General features: G+C 39.8%; 1 protein-coding gene across 1 annotated transcript in view; it reads left to right on the top strand.

Moving 5' to 3' along the window:
• The window catches only part of prpf6 (PRP6 pre-mRNA processing factor 6 homolog (S. cerevisiae)), a 94,610-nt gene that overhangs the window by 23,330 nt on the left and 49,292 nt on the right, over positions 1 to 21,988 (top strand). The window contains exons 8-13 of the mRNA XM_086005427.1: positions 640 to 796; positions 2,324 to 2,486; positions 5,352 to 5,470; positions 5,626 to 5,844; positions 18,971 to 19,093; positions 21,095 to 21,216. Coding sequence (XP_085861553.1) covers positions 640 to 796; positions 2,324 to 2,486; positions 5,352 to 5,470; positions 5,626 to 5,844; positions 18,971 to 19,093; positions 21,095 to 21,216 — 903 coding nt within the window. The remainder of the gene's footprint in view (positions 1 to 639; positions 797 to 2,323; positions 2,487 to 5,351; positions 5,471 to 5,625; positions 5,845 to 18,970; positions 19,094 to 21,094; positions 21,217 to 21,988) is intronic.

Raw genomic sequence — 21,988 nt, 5'->3', positions numbered from 1 at the left:
ATTGTGACTTTTCCTTTGTAATGCTGCTCTATTTCTTTCCCATATCTAAACCAGCACAGCAAAAGCCTTGGCCTGCTCTGAACATCTGCTAGTGTCCCTTTTCTGCTCCACCCACTTGAATAAAAAAAACTTGTAAATTAAGGTCAAAATTAAAGAACAAGACAGAAGATATTCCAGTTAAGAGCTTCCTGAGAAGAAAATAGAAATATTAGCAATACCACACAACTATATTTTTAGGTTTTAGTAGTGAGGGCTGAACCACCTCTTTAGTACTTGCCTCATGAAGTAACCTTCAGTGCTACTGGCATCCAGTATTAGAGAAACAAACTGTCAACGAGACTGCATGATGTCTGTGGTTCATTATTACACTGTCTGGCGTGGCTAAATAGGAAATTCAGAACAATGACAAATGAGCAATTTTTGAGTAAGAGTGACTTTTGCTTCAGCAAAATTGGTAGTGTCTTAGTTACCCTTGAAATTTTTATTACTACTTTTATAATTGAATGATTACTGCTGCACACTGTAACCAGAGGTGCAAATTTTTTCCTGATTTCCTTTTAATTGTGCTGCTTTGTCAAATAGTGTTTAAGGGTTTACAAAAATATCTGTTTGCAGTTAAATACTATCTTCTTGTAACAGTGACATTAAAAAAGCCAGATTACTACTAAAGTCGGTACGTGAAACCAACCCTCATCATCCTCCAGCGTGGATTGCATCTGCAAGGCTTGAGGAAGTAACAGGCAAACTGCAGGTGGCCAGGAATCTAATTATGAAAGGAACAGAGATGTGCCCAAAGGTAATCAATGTTTTTCTGTGGCTTGGTACAGTATTGTGCACTGAATATGCTTTTCACTTGGGCATTTTAATTTGACATGGACTTTGTTCCATTTTGTTTAATCTGATTGTCTGTATTTCACTGTATATAGTGAATGTAGTGCATAAATCTCTGGTGTTTAATCCATGATTGTGTCAAGAAGTTGCAATATCTTTCTGTAATTTGATGTATCTGCTCATTTCATTTATTCACTAAACCTTGTTCAGCTGAAGATGTTTCTCCTGATTTCTCTATTTTCACTCTCTTTCATTGGGGCTTTTGCTAATTGTGGGATTCCCTTGCCACCTTCAGTGCTACTGGCATCCAGGATTAGAGGAACAAACTGTCAACGAGACTGCATGATGTCTCTGGTTCATTTTTCTCTGGGTTTTTGCTGGAACTCATGCAATTTATTTCTCCTCTCTTCCTTGTAGTGATCTCTATCGAAATCAGAGCCAGCTTTGTGCTGGTAGTGCTGATTTCATCAGCCACAGCAACTTGCACTTATGCAGCACCTTTAACATAGCTAAACATCCTAAGGTGCCTCACAAAAGGGAAGAGAAATGGACTGAGAGTAAGAGTTAGGAGAGGTTGCCAAAGGCTTTGTTGAAGAGGCAGGTTTTGAAGATGGGGAGAGATATAGTATGATGCAGGGGGTTAGGAAGAGAATTCCAGAGCACAGGGCCATGATGACTAAAAGCTCTACCACTGACAAATTGGAGGAAGGGGGATGCACTAGAGTAAAAGGAGTGAACGTGCGAGATGGGAATGACACTTTACTGTTGCTCTCACTTCATGGGCCCAGAAAATTGGATAATAGAGTTGCATCAAGATTTTACTGCACTCAAGTGAACGATTTTTGGTTCTGAAAATGATCTCCCTAAGAATGAATAACCCATTCATTGCACTGACCTCCACTGAACAGAATGGCTAGCAATTGTTGCCCATATCATTAGCTAGGTCCACATTAGCCACTGCCACTCCAGTGAATGGGTAGGATGAACAGAGAGCGAACAAATGTAGAAATTATGCCTAGTTGAGGGAGTGAGGAAGTTGAATGTCGTTCCTACAGAGGGGAGGGTTATAAAATGCAAGGGGCTACATTTAAACTAGTTAAATATAGGAGCAACCTGCAATACAATAATATACTCTACTAATCAGAAAATGAATTAAAGGAGTGACTTCGGACTCCTTATGCATGTGTAAGTGTATAATGAAAAATTGCCTTGTTTTAACCCGCTTGGAGTAAGTACTTTGAATTTATTTTCTGATTACCACTCCATGACATGCCTTGGGGTGTTTTTGCATGTTAAAGGTGCTATATAAATGCAAGTTGTTGTAAAGGAGTATGGAGATATCTTAATATACCATTATGGTTGATTGAGGATTATGAAAATTGCTGATTGTCAGTGAAGGCATTCATAGCCTTTAAATCAATTTAAACATGTTCATAAAAGTAAATCAAAGTTAGTCTGATTTTTTTCAGTAAATTACATTGTGTATTTCTAGAGTGAAGATGTTTGGTTGGAAGCAGCTCGACTACAGCCTGGTGACACAGCTAAAGCAGTGGTAGCAAATGCTGTCAGACACCTGCCACAGTCTGTTCGCATATACATACGTGCTGCAGAATTGGAAACCGACATTAGAGCCAAGAAACGAGTTTTGAGGAAAGGTGAGTACCAAGTTTGTTAAACATTTTGCATCTTTTTGGTCTTAAGCATCTGCACTTAAAAAAAAAAAAACAACAAAAAAACCCACAAATAGGGAGTCAGTGGCACATTGTTGGTAGCACATTGTTCTTTTGTCTTTGAAATCTAGTTTAAGCAAACCAGAGGGACAGGTAGAAAGTGTCCTCTTATAATTATAAATAATTAACCAGTTTCAGCCCATTTCTTAATAGGTGTCGTTCCCCAGAACAAAGCTGTCCACAAATGGGCACGCCACAAATGGGCACTAAATAATAGCCAATTTCAGTCGAAGGTCAAAAGGATGTTTATGGAATTTGAAAAATTTATACTAATGCAGTATGTCAATGGAAAGAAAAATCAGCGGGGCGTGTAACAGGTGGCCAATCCGCTATCGCCTGTTTTGCGCCCTCGCCAAAGTTGAATTTGTGCTCCTCTGTCTTGCAACTATGACTGTATCTAATTCTAGTAAAATTTTAACTGCTTTTGTTGGTCTCCTTCAGTCCTGCCAACATTAATCCACTTCACATTGCAATACGAGACTGATGTACAAATCTGAAGGGCAATTATTTTTAAATTTCTATTTTACTGCCAAAGCACTACGGAACATTTTAATTTAGCTTGAAGAAACAAAAAAATTCAGTCACCTGAGTTGGGCAAAGCAGTCTTTTCTCGGTTTTTCCCCCCTCTTGTGACTTGTGTGTCTAAATGTTTGGCACAGTATTCCCCCTTCATATTGTGGCATATATCAAGTGATGTGATCTCAAAGTCAGCTAGGGCAGACTTTAACAATGTTCACAAGGAATTTATATCTCTAGATCTTTTGGTGAATTAATTAAATAGAGTGACTGCTGCCAGCGAACCAGAAGCTGCGCAGAACCGTGCTGCGCAGAACCATTCTGCGCATTAATCTGGAAGCCGATATCTGAACAACCAAAAAAACACAGACTGTGCATGCGCAACTACTTCCGGTTCGTTGGCAGCAGTCACGTCCATTAATTAAATTGCAGGAAACTTTCGATTAACCGCCCCCTAAATAACCGGCACGCTCTATCCACCGGCAAAATTCAGGAGTCGGTTCAGATAACTATTACTTTTTTTACTCCATTTGTCTACAGAGACGCTTGCAACTTGTGCCGATTGTTTTGAAGCTGTTAAGCAGCAGGGTTTGTTGCTTTATACGGAGCTCTGAGCTCCGTATCTTTTACTATAGGGTTCGGTTATCCGGAATTGTTGATGAACCGGCACCACGTCGGTCCCGTCTGTGCCGGATACCAGAAAGTTTCCTGTACTTCCTAATTAGAATCTTATAAGGTGTGCTGTGTTCTGGAGAAATTCATATTTCATTTTTTAGTTGAGGTGTTTGAAATTTTTTGTTGACCTTTCTTGCAGAGTTCATTATTATTTTCATTGTTTCCAAAATTGAGGATGTTCATTCTTTGCTGTCAAATGATGCATGGTTTGTAATTTGGTGGTGACACATTCATAGATAAAGTACTTAAGAACTTTATTAGTGTTTTAATGAATAGCGATGAAGCCCAGCCACACTCTTTTTATATAGAAAATCTTTGTTTTCGATTTTATTTTTTATGGAGGGGTGGGAATTCCTTTTTTGCAATGTAGATCACAATGTTTTTATGGTGTATTGTATTTTTAAAATGAAACTGATAGACACACAACCTGCAAATACAAACATGATGGGAAATGCTTCTGAAAGCTGGTCCGTATCTCATTTTCTGTGTTATGTGGGTTTTATTAATTTAAAGTGCTCAACAAATGGTTGATGACTATTGCTTCTGTTGTACCTCCTGGTTTTTAGCAAATTTCATCAGACAAAGTAGGTTTGCGTTCTAATGTTAAAGATAGTATTTAATTACTAAAATGTTATCCAGTGTCATATAGGTATGATCAACTTTGTTTTAAAGACTAGAAGAAACATGAAAGATAAGATTACTTTCAATTTTTAATGTTTGTTTTGGCTATATTGCTTTCACTTTAGCTGAAGCATTGTTATTGACCTAAAGAGCAATTATGATCTGTTGACACCTGAAACTTGGTTTAAAATATGCTTAAGTGGTTTATGTATTTACTTTCTCTAATTTTTTGGCATAGAATTAACATTTACAAGTGATAAAGAAATTTATTGATGGTTATAAAATAAAACTAAACTCGGTGAAATGATTTTTTTATACAATTGATTTCTTGCAGTACAATAGTTTATTTGATACATTTCTTGTCCTTTTGAACTGTAGGTAGTTCAGTGGAAATTCCAATCTCCATGAGCTGGTTGGTTTACGATGGTGAAACAAGCAATAATATTTAAAATAATAAATCCATCCAAGTTTCAGAAATAGGTTTCCAAGTTTCCACTTTTCATTGCAAACAATCTATTCCTGCCTTTGCTGATTTAAGAGACATTCAAACCAGGAAACTTTCAGTCCAAGTGCACAAGGAAAACATGAGGTTTACTTGTTTTGTGGTGGAGTTGATCGCTGATTGTTCCGCAAATCTGCTAAATGTAGACCTGAAAATGCAATGACGTTTGAAAAGTATTTTACAACATACTACAGTAGTTACTTTGTTCTTGTGCAAGAATGTTTCTTTTTGTTTGGAAGGGGGGGGGGGTGCGGTTGTGGGATGTTTTGATGCTTCTCTTATTCAAAACAAAATGAATAGAGACCAACATAATTTACATCCATTCAGTACAAATAAAGAGAAAAAAAACTTGTCCTTTGTCTTTACAGATGCTGACTGATCTGTATTTCCAGCACCAGTATTTTCTCTTTATTATACCTGTTTAGTGTTCATATAATACATTGCCCAGTAAAATAAAATTGTTTTGTTTTCTCCAGCCCTAGAGCATGTGCCAAATTCAGTGCGTTTATGGAAAGCAGCAGTTGAATTGGAGGAACCTGAGGATGCACGGATTATGCTCAGTAGAGCTGTTGAATGCTGTCCTACAAGTGTTGAAGTAAATATACAGTAGTCAATCTTTTTTTTTTAAACCAGTGATTCTTGTTTATGCTGTATGTAGTGCAGTGGGTCCCCAAATTAAGGAGACTTAGATTTTTTAAATATGTAAGTTGTAGAGTTGTGAATCTGATGTTCACATTTTTTTTCTTGTAGCTTTGGCTTGCGTTAGCAAGATTGGAGACCTATGAGAATGCTCGGAAAGTGCTCAACAAAGCAAGAGAAAACATTCCAACAGACAGGCATATTTGGATTACTGCAGCAAAGCTAGAAGAAGCTAATGGAAATACTCAGATGGTTGAAAAAATCATTGACAGAGCTATTACTTCACTTCGAGCTAATGGAGTGGAAATTAATAGAGAACAGTGGATTCAGGTAATTACTCATGTTAGTGAGTGCCAGACAGTCCTTTTCACTTGGGTTGAATCACCTGTTGAATTCTGTTAAGTCAAGTGAATCTGATATACTTGCGGTGTAGTAGACCTGAACTAAAAATTGATGGTCTACTACTATTAAACGTTTCTCAACGTAACATGCTGAAGGCAAGTAGTGATCATAACATTTCAGGTACTAGAAAGCTGAATGTGTGATGTTAGAGATAACACTTAAGAGCTAATAGTGTTTAAGGTGGTAAGAGCTAATTAGTTCTCATACTTTCCAGTAATTCACATGGGGAAAATTCGAGTAAGTACAAGCCTTTTCTAAAAGGGATGCAGAAGACACCATCAAATGTTATATGCATTTTTTTTAAATGAAGCTATTTGAGATCTTATTTTAAGTCCCACATTCTGATTGACATGCCTTTGCTCAGAATTTCTCCAGTGATTTCCTTGTTGGGTTCTTCAATTCTACCATTTTACAAGTCATCCAGAATACTATAGCTTGTCTCCACTCCTGCAGTAAGACTCTCACTCCATTACCACTGTTCTGGCTTCCAGTGTCCCAGTGATTCAACTTCAACGTTCTGGCTCTCACTTTGAAATCTTTCAGGACTTCTACCAACCTACCTCAAGTCCTGTGTTGCACTACGCACCCTCCGGTCCAAACTGGCCTACTTCTAGCCTGCTCTGCCGTTGGTGGCTGCACTTTGATCTACCTTGCCCCATCCTCTGGAATTCCAACGGTCAGCATGCCTTCTCACCTCCCACCCTCCCTGCAAAAACCTGCTTAACGTAGAAACATAGAAGATATGAGCAGGAGTAGGCCATCCGGCCCTTCGAGCCTGCTCCGCCATTCAATGAGATCATGGCTGATCATCCAAATTCAGTACCCTGTCCCTGCCTTCTCCCCATATCCCTTGATCCCTTTAGCCTTAAGAAATATATCCAACTCTTTCTTGAATATATTTAATGAACTGGCCTCCACCGCCCTCTGTGGCAGAGAATTCCACAGGTTCACCACTCTCTGGGTGAAGAAATTCCTCCTCATTTCAGTCCTAAATGGCTTACCCCTTATCCTTAGACTATGACCCCTGGTTCTGGACTCCCCGGCCATCAGAAACATCCTTCCTGCATCTAGTCTGTCCAGGCCTGACAGAATTTTATAGGTTTCGATGAGATCCCCTCTCAATCTTCTAAACTTCAGTGAGTATAATCCCAATCGACACAATCTCTCCTCATACGTCATTCCTGCCATCCCAGGTATCAGCCTGGTGAATCTTCGCTGCACTCCTTCCATGGCAAGAACGTCCTTCCTCAGGTAAGGCGACCAAAACTGCACACAATACTCAAGGTGCGGTCTCACCAAGGCCCTGTACAACTGTAGCAAGACATCCTTGTTTCTGTACTCGAACCCTCTTGCTACGAAGGCCAACATACCATTTGCCTTCTTAACCGCCTGCTGCACCTGCATGCTTACCTTCAGCGACTGGTGCACAAGAACACCCAGGTCTCTTTGCACTTCCCCTTCTCCCAATCTATTGCCATTCAAATAATAATCTGCCTTCCTGTTTTTGCCACCAAAGTGGATAACCTCACATTTATCCAGATTATAGTGCATTTGCCATGTTTCTGCCCAATCACCCAATCTGTCCAAATCGTACTGGAGTTTCACGACATCCTCCTCACAGCATACCCTCCCACCCAGCGTTGTGTCGTCTGCAAATTTGGAGCTATTACATCCAATTCCCTCGTCCAGATCATTAATATATATTGTGAACAGCTGTTCTTTTGTATTTTAGTCCCCATCCTTATTACTCCTCTTTCCACCATTTCCCCCCCACCCCCCCTTCTCAAAGCTTGATTTCCATATACTGGCCTATAAAGCACAACGGGCCCGAAATTTGGGTCGGAGGCTTCCAGCGGGTGCCAGCCCCCAACCTGCACTTGCATAGCGCGTCTGCCGTTGTGCTGTGGTGCCGCATGGGATTCCGATCCTGGGCCTCCTCCAGCTGCCGGTGTGCAGTGCTTGCGTATCCCAGCGGTGAAGTTAGTTCGCAGCGTCCCCTGGGATCATGTGGGCCATGGGGAGCCAATCCGAGCAGGGAATCTCTATTCATAGATTTGACAGGAAGACCTGTCAAATCTATGAATAGAGATTGGCCCCAAAACTTAAGTAAAACTTCAAATACATTTTTTTTTTTAAATAAAAAAATCACATTTTTAAAATAACTATAAATTACATAAATTAACTAATTTAAACAAAAATTTAAATTTTTGAAAAAATTAAAGGTTTTAACGGGGCTAAAAATAAACTTGCGTATCTTTAAAGTATTTTAAAATGATAAACCTGTGGGAAAAAATGTTTTAATTTTACTTAATTAACCTCTTACCTTGTTAAAAGCAGGCCTTGCGACTGCTTTTTTCATGTGCAGCTGCTAGGGACTTACCCGCATGTAGAAAACTGTTTTAAATAAAAAAAAATAAAAAAAATGTTTTAATCGGAAGTTCCAGGCGTACGCGCTGCCTCTCTGGCGCACGCGTTTGACCTGTGAATCCCTTCCTTCAAGGGAATGGAAGTTCCGGTTTCCAGCGCATGCGCAGTGCATACACGAAACTGGTACTTTCGTTGACCCTACGCGTGAGTACACAGCGCGTACTCACCCGTGGAGACCCGAATTTCTGGCCCAATGAGATGCCTCTGTACATATGCATACTATGGAAGTTCAAATTATTTAACTGACCATAATTCTTTTTAAAAGAGCATTTAATTTGCATTGCAATAATTTACTGAAAGTCCTGTCTCTAACTCATGGCCAAGTACATGCTCATTTATTGATTGTTTTTTCAACGCTGAAATACTGTGTGCTTGTTCACTAGAAGTGGATTGAGACTGCCCAAACTCATTAAAGTTGAGATTTTTAAAGGGTGGTTTTCACCTGCCTACCACTTGTTCACGCTGAAAATCTGGGCAGTTGGCAGACCAATTTTTAAAAATAATCTCCCGTCCATTGATTGCCCAAGGCCTGCCTGACTCGATTTTTCAAGTGGGCCTCAATGGGTGACTAGCGCTCTCACCCGATGGAAGCAGTCACCTGAAAATTGCCCACTTCTAGCTGTCAGAGAAAGGTGTAGGTTTCATCACGTTCAAACTTTAGTCCCAGAGGTGAAAGAGTATGTCCTCACCCAATTGGTCATAAAATATTAGGCAATTGATTTCCTAATTTAGTTATTCCTGCTTCTTTCTAGGTCATGTAAGGGTAGGAACATGATGAGCTCAGCATGTCAATTGCCGCCTGTACTGTAGCATCAGATTACAGTTTAGTGAGACTCCACAACTGCATGATGGTGATAATCAGAAGGATAATGAAATTGTGTTTTGGGATGCAGCAGTAGTGATTTCATGATGTTTTGTTTTGTTTGCCCAACAATAACGTTAATTAATCTGTGTCTCTTTTAACTTGCAAAAAGCTATGTTTAAACACTGCAAAAATTATTGCTGCTTTTAACCACTTTTTGGCTTTTTTTTGGTGACCTAGCTCTGATACTAATATTCAGTGCATATATTGATATTGCTGAATCTATTTTACTGCATTGGATAAGTAACTTCACGCTACCACACAAACAAGCTAAGCCCTGTCTGGGAATGTCACCTGCATTGTCTCCTGACTGCTTGCACCTGGAAACAGTTTTGTAATGTCTTGTATATATCAGGACTCCTAGGAACTAATTGGCATTTTCCCAAAATATTCCTATGTTGCTTTAAATATTTTCATGAATGCTGTCAAAAACTAAACTTCGGCTAAAAGCACAGAATCATTGCAATCATCATGGGAACGGTAGAATAGTGGTTATGTTACTGGACTATTGATCCAGAGACACGAGTTCAAAATCCCACCACGGCAGCTGGGGAATTTAAATTTTATGACCTATTGGGTGAGGACATACTCTCTCACCTCTGCGACTAAAGTTTGAACGTGATGAAACCTACACCGTTCTCTGACAGCTAGAAGTGGGCAATTTTCAGGTGACTGCTTCCATCGGGTGAGAGCGCTAGTCACCCATTGAGGCCCACTTGAAAAATTGAGTCAGGCAGGCCTTGGGCAATCAACGGACGGGAGATTATTTTTTTTAATTGGTCTGCCAACTGCCCAGATTTTCAGCGTGAACAAGTGGTAGGCAGGTGAAAACCACCCTTTAAAAATCTCAACTTTAATGAGATCGGGCAGTCTCAATTCACTTCTAGTGAAATCTGAAATTAAAAGGCGAGTACGGGTATCTGTATTTGTGACTACCGGATTGTTGTAAAAACCCATCTGGTTCACTAATGTCCTTTTAGGGAAGGAAATCTGCCATCCTTACCTGGTCTGGCCTATATGTGACTCCAGACCCACAGCAATGTGGTTGACTCTTAACTGCCCTCTGAAATGTCCTGGCAAGCCACTCAGTTGTACCAAACCACTACAAAGAACAGCGGTTCAAGCAGGCGGCTCTCCCAGCTTCTCGAAGGCAATTGGGGCTGGGCAATAAATGCTGGTCTTGCCAGTGATGCCCGCATCCCAGGAATGAATAAATAAAAAAAAAATTGTTCAATTATTCTGCCAAATCACAAATATTGTTTCATAGTTATTAATCGTAGTTAATTTGTAATCAAAGAACGACATCCCTTTAGGCTGCACACAATTCACTCCAACTGAATTGGTGAACTTGACTTTGCAGGTGGCTATGTGGTGGGGTTGGGGGCTTTCCCTGTGCAGAGGAAATTTATAAGCATAATTTTCCTGTTCATAGTGTCCTGAGGCTTGAGTGCATACTCTACATTTAAAGTGATAAATGTGTGGATTGTAACTTTCCCACTGAGATCTATCAGTAAGTATTGCCGTATCGCCTTAATTAAGTTTAAATAATTTTTTTGGCTGCTCGTTGTTCACGGGAATGCTTTACGTTTGTCATGGGGTAGAGGTTGTAGAGAATATGGAACTAGCAGGGCCCGTTCTATTATGAAGAAATACTTTAAAAGAAAAAAAAATCTCACTTATTAGTGCCTTATCATGTCCCCCCAAGTGCTTTACTTTGTAGGCCAATATGGCAGCCAAATTACACCCAGCAAAGTTGATCGGCTATTAAGTCCACGATCCGAACTACTGCTGTCTTAACTAAAAGAGGTGTGCCAGTGTGGTAAAAAGAGAAGGGTAAAGATGATAAACTAACTTTGGTTGTCTTCTCGGGCAGTTTTTTTTTTAAAGTTACTTGTTGGAAACTATCCAGTTGCCCTATTCTATTTGCAAGTGTAAATTTTGAGGTGTCTCATCCAACAACTTGCATATTTAAAACTTGCTAAATTACTTTACAATGCTAAGCAGAATGGACCTGTACAGCAATTTGGAGCTAGTAAATTTTTGTTTAAACCTTCTTTTAATAAAGAAATGTAAATCGTGTCACTCCCTGGCAATCGCGTGCAGAACTGACTGGCATGCTTTTAGATTTGGCTCACTGCTTCAATCGATCAAAGAGACATTTGATGACAAAATGTTTGTCTAGTGTCTGACTCACCAGTGAACTTCCTCCAGATGTTATGATGTTCGGGTGTTTTGAGCACTCCAGTTTTTTTTTACAATTCAACATGATTTAGTTTCAACATTCTTTGGGTTGCTTTAAAATTATATATCTAGTTCATTAATGTCTTCTAACCATGCAACCGTATTGTAACTTTTAAGCCCATGGAATTAAGGGGAAAGTGGTATGGATGCAAAACTGGCCCAGTGACAAGAAGCAGAGTGTGGTGGTGGATGGATATTTTTCAGACTGGGAAGTGGTTTGCAGTAGTGTTCCCCAAGGGTCAGTTTTGGGTCCATTACTCATTGGCAATTTTTATAAACTCAGGTGCAGGGAGCAGCATTATAAAGTTTGCATATGATACGAAACTTGGCAAAGTAGTAGATCATGGTGAGGATAGTTACAGGCTTCAGGATGACCGGCAGGATGGTGAAATGGGCAGAAACACGGCAAATGGAGCTCCATGCAGAGAAGTATGAAATGATGCACTTCGGGAGGACTAATATGGAAAGATAGCATATTATAAATGGCACGATTTTGAAAAGTGTAGATGAGCAGAGACATCTTGGGTGTCCATATACACACATCCTTGGTGGCAGGGCAAGTTGATAAGGTGGTTAAAAAAACATGGGTTACTTGAGTTTCTAAATAGAGGAACAGAATATAAAAGCAAAGGGATCATGCTCGAACTTTATAAATCACTGGTTAGGCCTCAGCTGTAGTACTGTGGACAGTTCTGGGCACCACACTTCAGGAAAGATGTAAAGGCATTAGAATGGGTCCAAAGGAGGTTGACCAGGATGTTTCCAGGGATGAGGAACTTCTGTTATGAGGAGAGGTTGGAAAACTTAGGCCTATTCTCCTTGGAACAGAAAAGATTAAGAGGTGACCTAATAGAGATTTTCACGATGATGAGAGGTTTTGATAGAGTAAATAGTGAAAAACTATTTCCTCTGGCGAGTGGGTTAGTAACTAGAGGTCATGGATTCAAAATCATTGGAGAAAGATCTAGAGGGGAGATGTGAAATTTTTCACGGAGTTGTCGGGATCTGGAATGCTGTACCTGAAAAGGTCGTGGAAGCTGATTCCATAAATAATTTTAAAAGGGAGCTGGACAGGTACTTGAGGATGAGGAACTTACAGGGTTACGGACAAAAATCAGGAATGTGGGACTAAGCACAACTGCTCTTTCAGCCAGCACAGACACGATGGGCCGAATGGCTACCTCCTGTGCTGAAAGTTTGTGATTTTAATTTGTCGTCATAATGCCATCGGATTTATTACCAAACCTAATAATTGACTTCCTGTCAACAATATATAAAATAGTTCATACAATCCAGATTTGTAAATTTTTTTGTGCAATTGTTTTGTAGTACTCGTACTAAGAGCATAATAATATAATAGTGTAAGCTCTGACAATGACAGGTGTGAAGTAGTAACCTTGAAATTAATGTTGCTGATATTAACCGTGCGTTTGTATGACATTCCTCTGTCTACCACATTAGTGGAAGCGCTAACCTATTTTGAAATAAATGGATGACTGTATGGTGGACACTGGCGTGTCATATGTACAGGTTCAGTGCTAGCCTGCTAATGTAGTTTCTGTGTTTGTGTAACCTATTTCATGATTTAGTGATGACTTCAAGTTTTGCATATAAATACCCATTTGTACCTGAATTAATAAAGTGGATACCATTGTTTTACTTGCTCTTGGGATGTGGGTGACACGAGCAAGGCAGTATTTAATGGCTTTTGGAAATCCATGTACACCACGTCAACCGCATTGTCCTCATCAACCCTCTGTTACCTCATCAAAAAACACGATCAAGTTGGTTATGCACGATTTGCCTTTAACAAATCCGTGCTGGCTTTCCTTAATTAATAATTAATTTTGTCCCGGATAATCATTTCTAAAAGCTTCCTCACTACAGGAAACTCTTTGGTATCCGGCACCGACGGGACCGGGATGGTGCCGGTTGATTAAAAATTCTGGATGACGGAGAGGGTTATCTACCGAGGCTATTTTTAACAAACAAAAATTAAAAAATCAAGAAATGTGCAGTATACAGTAATTGGGTACTCACCTAATAGGATGTTGGGTTAAATGGATGGTGGAAGATGCTTGATTAAGTACAGTACTGCCAGTTGAGGGTAATCCATAACTCTTTAATTACTTAACAGTAAAACAAAACTTGTACAGTAAACGACTGTATACAGCGCGGGAGAGTCAGACTTCTGTTAATGAGGTGTTCGGACTTCCGACAGCGCCAAGAAGCCGAGTAGTGGCAGTTTGGCGAACTACCCCCACTGACTAATTCGGCCACCGCGGGAGACTCGGACTCGGCAACATTGCCGGTTATTGAGGTGTTTTCGGAGTATGAATTTTGCCGGTTAATAGAGAATTCCGGATATTTGGGTGCCGTTTAAACGAGAGTTTCCTGTACCAAGGTTAAACTGACTGGCCTGTAGTTGCTGGGTTTATCCTTGCACCTTTTTTTGAACAAGGGTGTAACATTTGCAATTCTCCAGTCCTCTGGCACCACCCTCCATTTCTAAGGAGGATTGGAAGATTGTGGCCAGTACCTCCGCAATTTCTTCTTCACTTCCCTCAGCGTCCTAGGATGCATCCCATCCGGTCTTGGTGACTTATCTACTTTAAGTACAGCCAGTCTTTCTATACCTCATCTTTATCAATTCTTATCCCATCCAGTATCTCCTTTACCTCCTCCCTCACTATGTCAATGGCAGCATCTTCTTCCTTGGTGAAGACAGATGCAAAGTACTCATTTAGTACCTCAGCCATACTCCTCTGCCTCCATGCGTAGTTCTCCTTTTTTGGTGCCTAATTGGCCCCACCCCTCCTCTTACTACCCGTTTACTATTTATATGCCTGTAGAAGACTTTTGGATTACCTTTTATGTTAGATGCCATTCTTATACCCTCTGCAGAATTTTTACTGGTTTTTCGGCATTGATTCCATCCATTTTTCAGTAATAATTGCAAGGCAGTGGCCGCGAACACAACCAGTTAAAATGGCACTGCTTCTATGGTTTTTAATTTAAACTTGCAACACCCCCAAGTTTGAAGCTTTAGCTCCGATTTTAACCTAACATGAGCAGCGTGCGTTCGGGTCAGACGCCTGATTTACATCCTGCCCTATTTTATGCTCAATTGACTTCAGTAGAGCTGAAAGTGGGGTGTAAATTGGGCATCCAACCTGATTGTGCCCTGTTCTCGCCGGATGTGTTGTGTTAAAATAGTGGCTATGAGTATATGGGACTATTTTTATTGTAGCGCAAGTGGAGCCTTTAGATAACTTTTTTTGTTTTGGGAGACTCTGTTTTACTGGGTATGAATATACTGACCAATAAAACAAAATAATGTAATAAAAACAGAAAATGTTGGAAATACTCAGCAGATCAGGCAGCATCTGTGGAGAGAGAAACAGAATTAACGTTTCGGGTCAAGAACCTTTCGTCCAGACTGGAAACAGTTAAAGATGTACCAGGTTTTAAGTAATTACAGAGGCAGGGAAGAGAGGAGGAAAGAACAAAAGGGAAGGTCTGTGATAGGGTGGAAGGCAGGAGAGATTGAATGACAAAAGGGATGATGTTCAAGGTGAAAGGAGATGGTAATGGGACAAGTAAAGAAACAAAAGATAGGTCTAGAGGAGGTGTAAATGGGAATATCAGAATCTTCAGCAACAGCTACCGTCCAAAAAAAATAGGGGTAGAGGTTATGATGTGAAATTGTTGAACTCAATGTTGAGTCCAGAAGGCTGTAAAGTGCCTAATGGAAAATGAGGTGCTGTTACTCGAGCTTACGTTGTGCTTCAATGGAACAGTGTAGGAGGCCGAGGTCAGAGTGGGAGTGGGGCTGGGAATTAAAATAACGTGAACGGAAGCTCTGGGTCAAGCTTGTGGACTGATCAGAAGTGTTCTGCAAAGCGGTTGTCCAGTCTGCGTTTAGTCTCCCCGATGTAGAGGAGACCGCATTGTGAGCAGCGAATACAGTATACTAAATTGAAAGAAGTACAAGTACATCACTGTTTCACCTGAAAAGGAGTGTTTGGGACTCTGGATGGTGGGAAGGGAGGAGGTAAAAGGGCAGGTGTTGCATCTCCTGCACTTGCACAGGAAGGTGCCGTGGGAAGGGGAGTGGGTATTGGGGGTGATTGAGGAGTGGACCAGGGTGTCATGGAGGGAATGGTCCGTTCGGAATGCTGAAAGGGGCGGAGGGGATGATGTGTTTGGTGGTGGGATCATGCTAGAGGTGACGGAAATGGTGGAGGATGATCCGTTGAATGTGGAGGCTGGTGGGGTTGGACGCTGAGGACTAGGAGAACCCTATCATTGTTCTGGAAGTGAGGGGAAGGGGTGAGAGCAGAAGTGCAGAAATTGGAACGGAAATGGTAAAATAATGTCCTACCTGACAGCGCTGGTGTAGGACTTGAAAGCAGCCATTGTGGTCAAAAACGATATTAAGTATCACATTTTAAATTGGTACTGCACAGAAGTATCAGGTTTTCATTTGGTTGCACTCTTAGTTTGAATGAGAAGGAAGTGGGTTCAGGCCCCATTCCGGCACTTGAACATACAACCTAAGGTGGCACTTCATTGGCGTGCATTGCCGGAGGTGTCTTTTGGGTAAAATGCTAAACCGAGCGCTTGTGTGTCTCTTTGGTGGAATAAAAGATTCTGTGGCACTATTTGAAGAAGTGCAGGGATTTCTTTGTGTCCTGCCCAAATTTCCTTTGTCAACCACCACCACCAAAAAAAATAACTGCGCATTTATCTAATTTGCTGATGGTAGGTTAAAGCATTACGTAAATATAAGTACTGTATATGTTCTTTCCTTAGTTGTAGTGCTGATGATAGACCACTGCATGTTGTTAGAGGGCTTTCTACAAAATTTTCTAAATTTGCACACATTTAATCGGGAAGCTGGTGGTCAAGTAGATTACAATTTTTTGTAGCCGTATTTTGTTTTCCCACTTGAATGTGGAAAATATTGATGCAGATATAATGGCTAATTCTGTGATCCCGTGCTCCCAAGTGGGGAAGTAATGCTTGATGGGTGCTGACTCATTGAAAGAGCTACACCATTGTAGTCCAGATTCTCTGACTGTGCTGCTCGCAAGTGTGGCTCCCTGCTGGGCTTGTGTTATTACTTCTATGGAGTATTAAACATGAGCAGTGCTTTTGAAAGCAAAATTGCAACGTACAAAATATAGCAATTATTATTGAATATCCTTTATTCAATTTTATTGATTCATATACAAGTTGTTTGTTTCAGTGACTACTGTCTTCAGAGCAAATAATTTAATAATTGTAATCTTTAATGTCAGTTAATAGAATGAAGTAGAAACTGTCATTAAAAATCTTTAACAAAGGAGCAGTAATAAATACACAGTATGTTTCATTGTTTGCCTTTTTCTCATACTCTTTTAAAATGTTAAACGTTAGCATATTTTCAATGGTATGCACATACTTTGGAGTTCATGAGTAAAGAAATCCATTTACTTCCTTTTACCATGATGAATGTTCCTGGAAGAAAGAGCGAATTCTTCAACTTGCTGATTTCCCACCCGCTGAATATGACACCGATGTTGTTGCAAGCTAATGCAATTTCTCTTGCAGATTGCGTAGTGCAAGGATTATGAAATTTTGGCCCATTACGGATATCTTGCGAGGTAGTCTGCAATATCCAAATTAAGAAGTGCTAATCTTGCCATTTGAAATGAGTGTTGATGCTCATCCTGGCTATCCTACGTTGGGAATAAAGGCAGTTGCTGCATTGTGAAGTGTTGATGATGCATGGATCCAGATAAAGCATTCTTGGCTCAATGAGAGAGAGAATGGCTTTCTGTTTTATTTGCCACTTATAAACAAATTTCACTTTATGTAATATAGATGCCACCAGGACCAGTTGCTTCAATTACAGTCTTAATACTCCAGCTCTATCCACAATTTTTTCTATAAACTCTGGCAATTCCTCTTAACTGGGACTAAAGTTGCAACATTGTAATGGGTAACCATTTAAAGTTTAATGTCAAATTTTGTGAACACTTTTTAACAATATATCTCTGATAGAACAGTGTGCATCTTGGCTGCAATAATGAAAATGTTCCGGTTGCTTTCCAATTCGATCATGTGATTTGTATACAAAGCAATAAAGCAATACCAACTCGGCTTGGCAAAGTTATTTACTATCTAAAAGTCATATTACATTGGAAATATGGCTCTGGAATTCCCTCCCCAAAACCTCTTCACCTCTCCACCCTCCTCCTCCTCTCATACGGTAGTAGCAAAGCAAATCAAATGTCAATATCTAAATTGGATATCCAGGCCAAAGCTTCTGGTGTAACAGTGTGTAGGCTGCCCTTTAAGACGCTGCTTGCAACCTACCTCTTTGACCAAGCGTTTGGTTGCTTGTCCTATTGTCACTTTCTTTGGCCCAGTGTCAAATTTGATCTGATTGCACGCCTGTGAAGCACCTCAGGACATTTTGCTATGCTAAAGCTGCTATATAAATGCAAGTTGTTCAAAGGGTACTGAAGAGTGGAAGGATTGCACCAGGCAGACCAATGTTGCCCTGTACAACCATGGCACCTGACATCTTCACCCCCCTCCCCGCAGGCTTTCAGAATAATAACTGCTGCATACTCCATAGTACCCTGAAAAGCGGTCTAGATATACACCTCAATGACTAGATGGTGACACAGTGGCAGTATAAGAGGCTGAAAATGCTTAGTGCAGGAGGTGTGGCAAATTGGCAACAGTGCCTTTTTATTGTGTGCCTTCTCTACCTGAGTGCTTGAAAAAGAGCTTGTAGCTTCTGGCCAATCAAAGTGCTTTCCTCAGTCAGTTAATGTCCATTTCTGCAACAATTTGGTGAGTGATCAGCTAGCTTTACGTCTTTAACAAAGGCATTATCATGAGCATTCTTAATCATTTATGTGGGAACAGTGCTGATTGGAAATGCCCTATTTTTTGAACATACCCATTTGAGGAACATTGGGCATTTCTGCTACTAATGTGTTCTCATCATTTTATCATAGTTTAGTAGACTTTGATTAAAATACTCAGCCAATGTATTGGGATTCTAATGCACTGCATCACCATGTGCCTATTAGCCCTACCTTAGAGTCTGTTACCTCCTCTTCCCTCCCGAAAAGTCCTTCACTTCTACACCATAAACTTGTAGACAGAGGATACTGTGGAATTCTCTACAAACCTAAAAAGAATAATCAATTTCTGGTTCAAGGTTTATTTTGGACTAATTGTGCCCTGATGCATAATAAATTGACTTTGTTATAAGTTTGTGTTAAATCTTAGTGACTGCTGGTACTGAGGATCGTGTGCCATAAATAAATGTACAAGCATATTTATTGATGTTTATTTGAAATCACATTTAAATGATTTAACTAAAAGTCCACTCAACTCAAAACCGCTTCTGTTTAAGATTTGAACATCCTGCATAACTGGTTCTGTTTATCTGCTGTTGTACGAATCTCGGTTGACTTAATCCTTCAATGCTGTTCAAAAGTAGTTTTGCCCCTTTTGCAGGATGCTGAAGAATGTGATAGAGCAGGAAGTGTTGCCACCTGTCAGGCAATTATTCGTGCAGTAATTGGAATTGGCGTTGAAGAAGAAGATCGGAAGCATGCGTGGATGGAGGATGCAGAAAGCGTAAGTGGAGAATGTTTTGTGGGCTTTTTAATAGAAAACTATACCCAAATTAAATGAAAATAGTTTTGAGATTTGTTTATTTTTTTCTGGTGACTTAAGTGGGTTTGCCTTTTTTGGTCATAGAAAAGACCGTAACGGTAATACATTTTTATTTTGTACTTCTGTTGTATTGTTTAAGAACTGTCATTTTTGTGGCAGAACAAATTACTAGCAATGTAGATTGTACCATTGACCGTTATCTCATCATAGAAAATATTGTGTGTACTCTCCTACAGCTCAGTGTTTTCAGTGCTCCATGTGGTGTGGTACTGAGCTATGGAGACCAAGAATGTCTAGATTTGATCCTCCTTTTGGGTAATCAATATCTCTGAGCAGTTCATACTTGTCCAAGTGGTGTATCATTCTGTCCCTGATGGATTCCAGTGACTTCCCCACAACTGATAGCTAACTACAGACCTATTGGTTTGATTTCTCCCCGCCCCCCCCCCCCTCTCTCCCTTCTTAAATAATGGAGTGACATTTAGTAAATTTCCAATTCATAGGCACAATTACCGAATCTAGAGAGTTTTGGAAAATTATGACTACGGCATCTGCAATTTCCTCACTTTTTTAATACTCTGGGGTGGTGGAAACCATCAGGTCCTGGAAAGCTGTCTACCTTAATTTTCTCCAATCCTATTTTTTTTTAACTTCTATTAAATCCACTGAGTTCCTATCCTAGACTTATTTAGGTTCCTTTTGTATCACTGGTATTTTGTCCCTTTCTCCACTGTTAAAACATACAAAGTACTCATTTAACAAGTCTGCCATTTCATTATTGTCCATTATGGTCTATCTTTAATGAGCTCATAATCACCTTTGCCACTCAATATATCTTTAAAAACTTTTGCTGTTTGTTTATTTTCATATTCCTTTTTGCACTTCGTTACTTTCTTTATATCCCTTTGTTGCTTCTTGTAGCCCTTCCAGTCTGCTGAATTTCCAGTTTTCTTTGTATTTGTGTAAGCCTTTTCTTTTAGCTTGATACTGTCTCTACCTCATTTGTTGACTGTAGTTGCTTAACTACACAAATGGAGCCTTTGCCTTTTAGGGGTATGTACTGGTGTTTTATTGTACCAAGTACTTCTTTGAATACTTCCCACTGTTTTGTACGTTTACCCATTAACAGTTCAGCCCAGTTTACTGTGGTCAATTCATTTTTCAGCCCTTCAAAATTTGCCTGTTAAATTTAAAACCCTGGTTTGTGACTCTCCCTTCTCTCAAATCTACTATCAAATTCAATATTATCATCACTATTCCCAAGATGTTCTCCTACAGTCAGATTGTTAACTAGTTGTAGAATCATGGATAATTTTGAATTATCACAGTGAGGAGAGGTTAGAAGAAATTTCTTTACTCTGGGTTATTGGAGCATAGAATATTTTGCCACAGGGAATGGTTGAGACAGAGACCATTGCATCTTTTAAGGGAAACTTGGATAAAATATTTGGACCGGAGGAAGACACAAGGCTATGGGGAGAGAATGGGGAAGTGGGATTAGTTTTGCATTGTCTCGTAAAGAGCCAGGGCAGACACGACGGGACAAATGGCTGCCTTCTGTGCTGTAAACTTATATGGTTCTATAGGAGTGTGGCGTCACTGAATAAGTCTTCTTTAACATCTCTCATTCTCATGCATGGATAGTGGTTGTGTATAATCTAAAAAAGCTGGCTCCAAAAGGCTAGCTGTTGACATGCATGAAATAAACTCAGTAAACTAAAGGATGTTTGCTACTGTTTACCCTGTGACAAAGGTAATCAACCCTCTACTAAATGTGATTGGAGCTTAGCAGTAGAAATTGCATGCTTCAGATTAACAGTTTGAGCTTCTTAAATTTCATTTTAGCTCTGTAAATATGTTCAATGCCTGTTTGTTCCAATAAATTGTCAATTATGTAAGATAGTTTTTGATTTTAATTTAGTCTGAGAGTTCTTCCTTATTTAACTCTGCTTCATTCCTCAGTGCATTTCCCATGGAGCACTTGAATGTGCGAGAGCAATCTATGCACATGCACTCCAGGTCTTCCCAAGCAAAAAAAGTGTGTGGTTGAGAGCTGCCTACTTTGAAAAGAATTATGGCACCAGGTACTATTGCAGTCGAAATACAGTACTAGCATCATTGTGCTTGGTGAAGGTGGTCACAAATAACTTTACTGTATTTAGTACAAGAACCATTGTTTTTGTTGGGCTGCCTAATTTTTATTATTCGTAGACTGGATCTAATTATTTTTGTCAAAATATAATGGGATCAAGCTGCTATCACCTTAAATCCTGGATGAAATACGGTAGAGTACACTTAAACACCTTTGCGATAGAGTTCTATCTCCTCTAAATTTTCCCACATGCACTTAACCGCTGTAGTGCAGATTCTCACCCATAAGATTAATTATTGTAGCACAATCCATGGTAATTTGACCCTAGATGTATGTGTCTCTTCCCGTGCATTTATATTCCACTTTTTAAGTAGATTAGACAAAGTAGTCTAACAAATTGAAAGTCACGGGGGAAGAAGTTCACTTTGGATTCTTTTTGCCCTTTTGTCTTGTTATACTGATTTCAAAAAAGATTTTAAAGTTGTCTTTGACTTAATTCAATGACAAGTCCTGGTGTGCAATAGCAAATCCCATGTCATGAAACAGTTTAAAACCATGTTCCTTCCAAGGTAGTCTATACTGCATTGCGGTTTGTCGCAGCCTTCATAATTTCCCAGCTGGTACAAAATTTTATAAGCAATGAGTTATTATCCATGTGGATATCAAGTCTGTTTATGTTTGGCTAAAAAAGTTCATAGGAAGAATGAGATGGGAATATCTAACATTGAAAAATGGCATTAATGCATACAAAATATTTGTAGACA

Source organism: Somniosus microcephalus, chromosome 13 (assembly GCF_052327205.1).
Source record: "Somniosus microcephalus isolate GS21.2 chromosome 13, FLI_Smic_1.0, whole genome shotgun sequence".
Lineage (NCBI taxonomy): Eukaryota > Metazoa > Chordata > Chondrichthyes > Squaliformes > Somniosidae > Somniosus > Somniosus microcephalus.
This window is presented reverse-complemented; position numbering and strand designations above follow the sequence as displayed.